Here is a 10,761-nt window from a genome sequence, read left to right on the forward strand (position 1 = left end):
GGGATTACAGGCTTGAGCCACCGCGCCTGGCCTAACAGTGTATTTTCTAATCTTCGTTATGGGCTCTCTTTCAACCCATGAGGTTTTTGTTGTTTGTTTTTTGGGGGGACTGATTGGGTAGGGAAACACCAGGTAAATGGAATAATTATAATCCTTGCTTCATGAGACAGTATAGTTGATTTACACAAATCCCTTTCTTCATGCATTTATTAAGATGAAATTTACATAGCACATGAATCATTTTAAACTGAACAGTTTAGTGGCATTTAGTGCATTTGCAATGTTGTACAACCATGACTTTAGTTCCAAAACATTTTCACCATTGCAGAATAAAACTCTGTACCCATTAAACAGTTTCTTCCTGTGCCTTCACCCTGCAGCCCCCAGCAAGTATAAATATGCATTTTTATAGGTTTACCTCTTCTGGATATTTCATATAGGTGGAATCATAAAATGTGTGAACTTTTTGTCTGGCTTCTTACACTGAGCATAATGCTTTCAGGGTTCATTTACATTTAGCATTTGTCAGTGCTGTATTCTTTTTCATGGCTGAGTAGCATTCCACTGTATGGATGGACAATTTGTTTATACAATTTGTTATTGGACATATGGGATGTTTCTATGGCATTTTTTTTTGTTTTTGTTTCTCCAGAGAGGTTCTCACTCTGTTGCTCAGGCTGGAGTACAGTGGCATGATCATAGCCCACAACAGTATTGTACTCCTGGGCTCAGGTAATCCTCCCACTCAGCTTCCTGAGTAGCTGGGAGTATACGTGCACGCCACCACACCCTGCTGATTTTTCTATATTTTGCAGAGACCATGTCTCACTATGTTGTCCAGGCTGGTCTCGAACTCCTGGGCTCAAGCACTCCTCCCGCTTCGACCTCCCAAAGTGTTGGGACTATAGCAGTGAACCATTGTCACAAGTTGTTTCTACCTTTATTGTGACTAGTGCTGCTATGAACATTCATGTGTAAATATTTGAGTACTTGCTTCCATTTCTTTTGGGTCTATTCCTAGGAGTGGAATTGCTGGATCATATAGTAATTCTGTTTAACTTCTTGAGGAACCACCAAACGATTTTCCACAGTGACTATTTTACATTTCCACCAGCAATGAACACAGTTGTTTCATTTTTTTCCACATTCTTGTCAACACTTTTATTTTTTGAGACAGAGTTTCGCTCTTGTTACCCAGGCTGGAGTGCAGTGGTGTGATCTTGGCTCACTGCAACCTCTGCCTCCCAGGTTCAAGCGATTCGCCTGCCTCAGTCTCCTGAGTACCTGGGATTACAGGCATGCACCACCATGCCCGGCTAATTTTTGTATTTTTAGGAGAGATGGAGTGTCTCCATGTTGGTCAGGCTGGTCTCAAACTCACTACCTCAGGTGATCCACCCACCTCGGCCTCCCAAAGTTCTGGGATTATAGGCATGAGCCACCGCAGCTGGTCAACACTTCTTTTATTATACCCACTCTTGTGGATGTAAAGTGGTTTTGATTTGCATTTTCCTAACAACTAATGATGTTGAATATCTTTTCATGTGCTTTTTGGCCATTTCTTTTTGGGAATTTTTTTTCTTTTTATTTTTTAGACGGAGTCTTGCTCTTGTTGCCCAGGCTGAAGTGCAGTGGTGGGATCTCGGCTCACTGCAACCTCTGCCTCCCGGGTTCAAGCAATTCTTCTGCCTGAGCCTTCCGAGTAGCTGGGATTACAGGCACATGCCACTATGCTGGGCTAGTTTTTGTATTTTTAGTAGAGATGGGGTTTTACCATGTTGGCCTCAAACCCCTAATGTCGTGATCCACCCACCTTGGCCTCCCAAAGTGCTGGGATTATAAGTGTGAGCCACCACACTCAACCAAGAAATTTCTATTCAAGTCCTTTGTCTTTGTTTTTTTCTTGTGGAGACAGGAGTCTTGCTATATTTCCCAGGCTGGTCTTGAATTCCTGGACTCAACTGATCCTCTTGCCTAAGCCCCCAAAGTGCTGGGATTACAGGGGTGAGCCACCACACCTGGTCTCTTTGCCCATTTTTTTTTTTTTTTTTTTGAGATGGAGTCTGGCTCTTCTGCCTAGGCTGGAGTGCAATGGCATGATCTTTTTTTTTTTTTTTTTTTTTTTTTTTGAGACAGAGTCTGGCTCTGTCACCCAGGGTGGAGTGCAGTGGCGCGATCTCGGCTCACTGCAAGCTCCGCCTCCCGGATTCATGCCATTCTCCTGCCTCAGCCTCTCGAGTAGCTGGGACTACAGGTGCCTGCCACCATGCCCGGCTAATTTCTCTATTTTTAGTAGAGACAGGGTTTCACCGTGTTAGCCAGGATGATCTTGATCTCCCGACCTTGTGATCCGCCCGCCTCGGCCTCCCAAAGTGCTGGGATTACAGGCATGAACCACCGCGCCCGGCCACATGATCTTGATTTATTGCAACCTCTGTCTCCCAGGTTCACGTGATTCTCCCACCTCAGCCTCCCGAGTAGCTGGGATTACAGGCGGCCCCTACCACGCTGGCTACTTTTTGTATTTTTAGTAGAGATGGGGTTTCGCCACGTTGGCCAGGCTGGTCTCACACTCCTGACCTCAGGTGACCTGCCCACCTTGGCCTCCAAAGTGCTAGGATTACAGGCATGAGCTACTATGCCTGGCCACCCATTTTTTAAATTAGGATTTTTGTTGTTGAGTTGTAAGACATATATATATATATATATATATCCTGGATTCTAGAACCTCTTCAGATATATATCATATACAAATATTTTCATTTTGTAGCTTGTCATATTCCTTTAAAAATTGTATTTAATAATGAGTGTGTCACTTCACTTCAAAAACTTCACCTCTCTCATGCCTGTAATCCCAGCACTTTGGGAGCCCGAGGCAGGTGGATCACCTGAGGTCAGGTGTTCGAGACCAGCCTGACCAACCAACATGACAGGAACCACCTCTCTAGCTGGGCGTGGTGGCATTGTGCCTGTAGTCCCAGCTACTCAGGAGGCTGAGGCAGGAGAATCACTTGAATCTGGGAGACAGAGGTTGCAGCGAGCCGAGATGGCACCAATACATTCCAGCCTGGGTGACAGAGAGACTCCGTCTCAAAAAACAAACAAAAAAAACTTTACTTCACTTCAAAAACTACAACAGTGATAGTAATTGATATCTATCTGAATCCTACCCCCTTACCTTCCCAGATCAAGGGTAATTTACTAATTTGAACTTTGTGTTTTTATTTTATTATAGTTCTATGAGCTAGGTATTCATGCCTATACATTATTTCATTTGGGTTGTTATTGAGCTTTATAAAAGATCTATTGTACACAGCGCTGAACGGTTTTCCAGTGTTGGTAACAATTTATACTCCTCCGATAATGTATGTGAGATGATTGACCCCCCACATTCTCCCCAATACTTTGTTGTTCGCTTTTTTTGTTTTTGTTTGCTTGTTTTGAGACGGAGTTTCGCTCTGTTGCCCAGGCTGGAGTGCAGTTGCTTAGAGATCTTGGTTCACTGCAAGCTCCACCTCCTGGGTTCACGCCATTCTCCTGCCTCGGCCTCCTGAGTAGCTGGGACTACAGGCGCCTGCCACCATGCCCAGCTACTTTTTTGTATTTTAGTAGAGATGGGGTTTTACTGTGTTAGGATGGTCTCGATCTCGTGACCTTGTGATCCACCTGCCTCAGCCTCCCAAAGTGCTGGGATTACAGGCGTGAGTCACCACACTCAGCTTTTGTTTTGTTTTGAGATGGAGTGTTGCCCTGTTGACCAGGCTGGAGTGCAGTGGCGCGATCTTGGCTCACTGCAACCTCTACCTCCTGGGTTCAAGCGATTCTCCTGCCTCAGCCTCCCAGGTAATTGCGATTACAGGTGTGCATCACCCTGCCCAGCTAGTTTTTTTAGTAGAGATGAGGTTTTAGCATGTTGCCCAGGCTGGTCTTGAACTCCTGACCTCAAGTGATCTGCTTGCCTCAGCCTCCCAAAGTGATCGGATTCCAGGTGTGAGCCACTAGGCCTGGCCTCGTCTCCGTTTCTTTATTTTTGGAGCTCTTGAAGAGACGGTGACCTCCCCAAGGCTAACCCTTGGGAAGCTGTGGGATTTTACCCCACTCCCTCCACTATCCCAAGGGAGGCTTCAGGGACCACGAAGATGGGAAATCTACTGGACTTAAGGACTTCGGAGACAGGCCTAGTCCGCGACCTCCGTGTGAGCTTGGGCAATGGACGTGACCTTTCAGAGCTAGTCTGTAAGTCTTTGAGAGACTGACCCAAGGGTACCCTAAGGGTGGAGGGAGGGGCTTGTTTGAGTCACTGGCTGGGCGAGTCAGGGGCTCATCTGGGAACAGCATGGGGAGGGGGTGGTCTCTGGGCTCTGTTCCTATCTGGGGCCCCTGGAGCCCTGCATCCTTGGGTGGCAGTGAGTATCCCGTCAGTGGGGTATGTAAGTATAGAGGCCTGGCTCCCTCGGGAGTCTCGGGGGATGAAGAAGGAGCTTTGATAGGGACCCAAGTTCTCAGGCAGAAAATTTGGCTCTGTTTATGTTTTAATCGGACCCTTTTCAGGCTGGGGCTCCCCCTAGTCCCCAGGCTACAGCCTGGAGGTGTCTCTGGCCAGGCACAACATCCAGCTGCTGGCTCTCGGCTCTGTCCATTTGCCCAGAGGGAAGAAGGGCGGGTGGGCAGAAGGAAGGGGCTGGAGACAGATCATCAACCCTCCCCGCCCACCCCGGGTGGGGCTCTCCCTGTCTCCGGAAAGGTGGCCCAGGGCCGCCAGTCCAGTCACCCCAGAAATATCCAAGGCGTTGGGGGCAGCCCTTTATGGCCAGCCCCGCCTGGCTATGTGGCCGTTGTGTGCCTGGTTAGACGCGCGGCCACCCGGCTCCGAGGGCCATCAGTGGGGGCTGGCCTCGGCCCTCGAGCTGCCCCGTTCTTTAGCTGCAGAGGTTCCTGGGCCGCCGCCTCCTCCTCACTGGAGTCTGATTCTTCCACATCACTACGAATGTCCTTCTCCATCTGGGGAACAGAGAGAGGGATGGAGCTCGGAGCAAGCAGGTAGGAGGAGCTTGGGGCTGGGGCCCCCGGGGAGGTCCAGCCATACCTGACCCTTCTTTATGAAGTTACGGAGCATGCGCAGAATGAGGCAAGACCAGAACACGTGCAGTAGCTGCAGCAACATCAGAAGCCCGTTGAAGAAGTAGTAGCCGAAGAAGGGGCCCCTGTTGCCGAGGGACTCGTAGTATGTGGTGTAAAGGATCCTACAGCGGGAGGGAGAGGAGGAGGCCGGGGCTTGACCAGCTGCTGTAGCCCCTAGTCCTAGGAATTTCTAACTAGCATGGCCTTCCCTGCTCCATAACCTTCTATGGCTCCCTAGTGCCCCCCATCCCATCATACCTACACTCTTTTCTTTTTTTTGAGATGGAATCTTGCTCTGTTGCCCCGGTTGGAGTGCAGTGGCACGATCTGGGCTCACTGCAAGCTCCGCCTCCTGGGTTCATGCCATTCTCCTGCCCCAGCCTCCCGAGTAGCTGGGACTACCGCGCCCGGCTAGTTTTTTGTATTCTTTTTACTAATTTTCTTTTTTTCTTTCTTTTTTTTTTTTTGAGACGGAGTCTTGCTGTGTTGCCCAGGGCTGGAGTGCAGTGGCCGGATCTCAGGCCACTGCAACCTCTGGCCTCCCGGGTTCATGGCCATTCTTCCTGCCTCAGCCTCCCAGTAGTGGGAACCTACGGCGCCGCCACCTCGCCCCCCGGCTAGATTGGTTTTGTTTTGTATTTTTAGTAGAGACAGGGTTTCCCGTGTTCGCAGGATGGTCTCGATCTCCTGACCTCGTGATCCAGCCGTCTCGGCCTCCCAACCAGTGCTGGGATTACAGGCTGAGCCACCGCGCCCGGCCAGTTTTTTGTATTTTTTTAGTAGAGGACGGGTTTTCCCGTGTTAGCCAGGATAGGTCTCGATCTCCTGGACCTCATGATCCCCCGGTCTCGGCCTCCCAAAAAGTGCTGGGATTACAGGCTTGGAGCCACCAGCGCCCGACCCATACCTACACTCTTGAGCTGGGCTTGCTAGGCCCGCTGTCACTTGCTTGACTAAATGAGCAGAACACACATAAGCTCCACTGAACTGGCCATTCATGAATCCCACCCAAGCGGGTACTTATGATCCCAGCTGCTTTCCTGGCTGGCACTCGGACACCTTCTCTACTCCTCAGACCCCCATCACCTCCCCCCTCATCAGCAGGTACCGCACTACTCACCTCAGAGGGGAGGGCGCTTCATGTCTCAGGAAGGCAAGCGTGAGGGACTCAATCTCCCAAGGGAGGTATAAAAGGGGAGGGGCCTCACCTCCAGGAAGGGCAGAGAGGGTGGGGGCCCATCTCCCAGGTAAGCCGCAGACAGGGCGAGGGGCTTTGTCTCCCAGGGGGAGGCTGGGAGGGGCGGGGCTTCATTTTCACTTGCGACCCAAGCCAGTAGGAAAGAATGTTCCCAGCAACCGCTCCTCCCCTCAAACTCCTCCTTGCTTGTTGGCCTGGGCCACTGTCCTGAGTCCAATCCTCCCCACCCTCTCTTCTCAAACTCAGCTCTGTTTCCTTCTGTTTTTTTTGAGACGGAGTCTCACTCTGTCCCCCAAGAGCTGGAGTGCAGTGGCGCAGGATCCGAGCTACTGCAACCTCCGCTGCCCGGGTTCAGATTCTCCTGCCTCAGCCTCTCAAGTAGCTGGGATTATAGGCGCCTGCCACCACGCCCGGGTAATTTTTTTTTTTTTTGAGACGGAGTCTCGCTCTGTCACCCAGGCTGGAGTGTAGTGGCCGGATCCTGGCTCACTGCAAGCTCCGCCTCCCAGGTTCACGCCATTCTTCTGCCTCAGCCTCCCGAGTAGCTGGGACTACAGGCGCCCGCCACCTCGCCCGGCTAGTTTTTTGTATTTTTTTAGTAGAGACGGGGTTTCACCATGTTAGCCAGGATGGTCTCGATCTCCTGACCTTATGATGCGCCCGTCTCGGCCTCCCAAAGTGCTGGGATTACAGGCTTGAGCCACCGCGCCCGGCCAATTTTGTATTTTAATAGGTTGTTTTTGCCATGTTGGCCAGGCTGGTCTCGAACTCCTGACCTCAAGTGATCTGTCCGCCTCAGCCTCCCAAAGTGCTGGGATTACAGGTGTGAGCCACCGCACCTGGCCTTCCTGCTGGTTCTTTATCATTAGTGCCAACCCCGCTGTTATTTCACACAAGAAAGGAGAAACCAAAAAACTCACTCTTGACTCTACTCTGCCCCTCTGGGTACCAACTTTTTTCTTTTCCCTGTAGGCTGCTTTTTCTTTGGAACTCCTTCAAAGTACTGGCTGGGCTGGGTACGGTGGCTAATGCCTATAATCCCAGCACTTTGGAGGTGGAGGTGGGTGGATCACCAGGTCAGGAGTTCGAGCCCAGCCTGGCCAACATAGTGAAACCCCTCTCTCTAAAACAAAAAAAACAAAACAAAACAAAATTAGCCAAGTGTAGTGGTGCCTGCCTGTAATTCCAGCTACTCAGGAGGCTGAGGCAGGAGAATCGCTTGAACCCAGGAGGCAGAGGTTGTGGTGAGCCAAGATCATGCCATTGCATTCCAGTCTGGGTGACAGAGCCAGACTCCATCTCAAAAAAAAAAAAAAAAAAAAAAAAAAAAAAAAAAAAAAATAGCTGTAGCTGCTGTGTTTCTCCTACCCTGTAATCAGCTGTAGGGTTACCAGCGACCTTGCCTTCCTCACTCCACAGTGTTTAGCCCTGCACCACCACCAATCAGTATAACAGGTTGCCAGCAGCCTTCCCTCCTCCCTGGGCCCCTCCCCCCACCCCACCATCTCCCCATCTCACAATCACTTCTGCCTAATCTACTCAGGCCTTGAACCCAAGACAGATGGGAGCCATGGAGGGTTGTAGCCAGAGGAGGGATGTGATCTGACTCATATGCTCCATGGGTCCTGTTCTTCCTCTCGACCTGCAAACATCAGGGAGCCCGAGGACTGAGCCTCTCTGTCCACACCTGGTCCCTAGGTGATGCTATCCAGGCTGCTGGCTGAAAATACCAGCCATGCACTGGCAACTCCTACATTACCTTTCCCCAGAAGCCCGGACTGGCATGCCCACTGCCGTCTCCATGTCTCCTCTGAGGCCACAGACCCCTCAAACCCAGCAGGGCTGAGCTCCTGCTGCCTCAAGCAGTTCTTTCTGTGACTGTTCCCATCTCCTGATCCCAGAGGTATCCCCTTGAGTCTGCTCACTTATCTCGCCTACCCTGGGTCCTCTCGCTCCTGCCCATACTTCCCATGATGGTTCCCCTGCAGCTGCTAGAGGGCATCCAGAACAGCTAGGTCAGATCGAATCCCTCTTCTGCTTATGACTTCCGTGACTCCCATCTCCCTCGGGGTCAAAGCCAAGGTCTTCCCCACAGCCCTCAAGGACCTGCACGGCCTACCCCCATTCCCTCCCTGCCCTTGCCCTCACCCACTCCATCCATACAGGCCTCCTGGTTGACGTTCCTGTAACATGCCAGGCATGGTCTTGCCTCAGGGCATTTGCACATGCTGTTTTGACTGGAACAGTCTTCCCTTCTGATCAACGTGGTTCTGTCCCTTACCTCCCTCCCACCTCTCTATACAAACGCTGCCAGCGAGGCATTCCCTGACACTCTAATTCCAACTACCCACCCCTCCCATACTTCCTGCTCCCTTCCTGACTTTTTTTTTTTTTTTTGAGACGGAGTCTCGCTCTGTCGCCCGGGCTGGAGTGCAGTGGCCGGATCTCAGCTCACTGCAAGCCCCGCCTCCCGGGTTTACGCCATTCTCCTGCCTCAGCCTCCCGAGTAGCTGGGACTACAGGCGCCCGCCACCTCGCCCGGCTAGTTTTTTGTATTTTTTAGTAGAGACGGGGTTTCACAGTGTTAGCCAGGATGGTCTCGATCTCCTGACCTCGTGATCCGCCCGTCTCGGCCTCCCAAAGTGCTGGGATTACAGGCTTGAGCCACCGTGCCCGGCCCCTTCCTGACATTTTTTAAAAAATTTATTTATGTAGTGATGGAGTCTTGCTCTGTCACCCAGGCTTGAGTGCAGTGGTGTGATCTCGGCTCACTGCAACCTCCACCTCCTGGGTTCAAGTGATTCTCCTGCCTCAGCCTCCTGAGTAGCTGGGATTACAGGTGCCTGCCACCATGCCCAGTATTAACTAAAACCAATAATTAGTGTTGTACTAATTGTGTTTTTAGTAGAGATGGGGTTTCTCAATGGTGGCCAGGGTAGTCTCGAACTCCTGACCTCAGGTGATCCAGCCACCTCGGACTCCCAAAGTGCTGGGATTACAGGTGTGAGCCATCACACCTGGCCAGTTTTGTTTTATTTTTTTAAGACGAAGTCTCCCTCTGTCACCCAGGCTGGAGTGCAGTGGTGCAATCTCAATTCACTGTAGCCTCTGCCTCCTGGGTTTAAGTGATCCTCCTACCTCAGCCTTCTGAGTAGCTGGGATTATAGGCTTGCACCATCATGTTTGGCTAATTTTTGTATTTTTAGTAGAGATAGGGTTTCATCATGTTGGCCAGGCTGGTCTTGAACTCCTGACCTCAAGTGATCTGCCCGCCTCAGCCTCTCAAAGTGCAGGGATTACAGGTGTGAGCTACGACGTCCGGCCCCCCGACTTTATTTTCTTGTTAGTAAATCTCTCCTTTGCATGCTGTGTAGTTCACCTGGCTGCCTCCTTTACCATCCGCTCCACCCATGAAGTGTCTGCTCACGAGGGCAGGGATCTTTGAACTGTGGCCTCTGCTGTGTTCCCAGCACACTCAAGAGACCCCATAAATATTTACTGGGCAGACTTTGGTGCACTGGCAACCCTGACCCCTCCTCCCACTCCATGGTCCAGGCACGCTGAGTAATTACTAATTGTCTGTCTCACCTCTGTACCTTTGCATATGCTGTGCCCTGTGCCTGGCGTGCCTTCTCCTGGAACTCTCCCAACCAAGATCCCCGGCTCCTTAGGGCAGGGTACCAATGGTGAGGCAGTCCTGGAATCTCAGACATGCCCTCCCACCTCCCTGACCCCCATGGGAGGGCTGACTCACTGGGTGGGGAAGAGGACCAGTCGGGTGTAGAAGAAGACCAAGGAGAAGATGAGGAAGAGAGCGTCACACACTTGCTGATACTGCGTGTAGTTGACCATCTTACAGGCCTGAGAAGGGCAGCACGGAGAAATGGGCTCAGGACCAGGGGCCTGGCCTCAAGGAGAAGGTGCTATGGGATAGGAACAGGTGAGTTGGGGTGGGGCCTTGATTCCAGGAACTACCTACATTTCCAGGAAAGGTAAAGAGTGTGAATATAGGCCGGGCACGGTGGCTCACGCCTGTAATCCCAGCACTTTGGGAGGCTGAGGTGGCAGATCACCTGAGGTCAAGAGTTCGAGACCAGCCTGACCAACATGGTGAAATCCCATCTCTACTAAACATACAAAAATTAGCTGGGTGTGGTGGCGGGCACCTGTAATCCCAGCTACTTGGGAAGCTGAGGCAGGAGAGTCGCTTGAACCTGGGAGGCAGAGGTTGCAGTGAGCAGAGATCGCACCACTGCACTCCAGCCTGGGCAAGAGCGCGAGACTCCATCTAAAAAAAAAGTGAATACATGCATGTATGCACATGTCTGTAGCTGTATCCTCCAAGAAGGGAGGCTGAGAGGGGCGGGGCTTTATCTCCCAGGAAGACAGAAGGGGCAGGACCTCATCTCCCAAGGAAGCTGAGAAGCGGGGGTGGGGGGGGG

The 10,761-nt window shown here is 51.4% G+C and overlaps 1 protein-coding gene across 6 annotated transcripts in view; it reads right to left on the reverse strand.

Moving 5' to 3' along the window:
• Positions 1-4,514: 4,514 nt before the first annotated feature.
• CERS4 (ceramide synthase 4) overlaps positions 4,515-10,761 on the reverse strand; it is a 57,233-nt gene continuing 50,986 nt past the window's right edge. For 5 of the 6 annotated variants that reach the window (XM_017879925.1, XM_017879921.1, XM_017879926.1 and 2 more), the window contains 3 exons: positions 10,074-10,180; positions 5,087-5,243; positions 4,515-5,001 (listed from right to left, as the gene is read on the reverse strand). In XM_017879925.1, coding sequence (XP_017735414.1) covers positions 4,825-5,001; positions 5,087-5,243; positions 10,074-10,180 — 441 coding nt within the window. In that variant the 3' untranslated portion in view covers positions 4,515-4,824. Of the gene's footprint in view, positions 5,002-5,086; positions 5,244-10,073; positions 10,243-10,761 lie in introns of all 6 variants that reach the window. The other variant, XR_001886997.1, reaches the window with a different exon arrangement.

This window comes from Rhinopithecus bieti, unplaced genomic scaffold (genome assembly GCF_001698545.2).
Source record: "Rhinopithecus bieti isolate Rb0 unplaced genomic scaffold, ASM169854v2 scaffold_10589, whole genome shotgun sequence".
Classification (NCBI taxonomy): domain Eukaryota; kingdom Metazoa; phylum Chordata; class Mammalia; order Primates; family Cercopithecidae; genus Rhinopithecus; species Rhinopithecus bieti.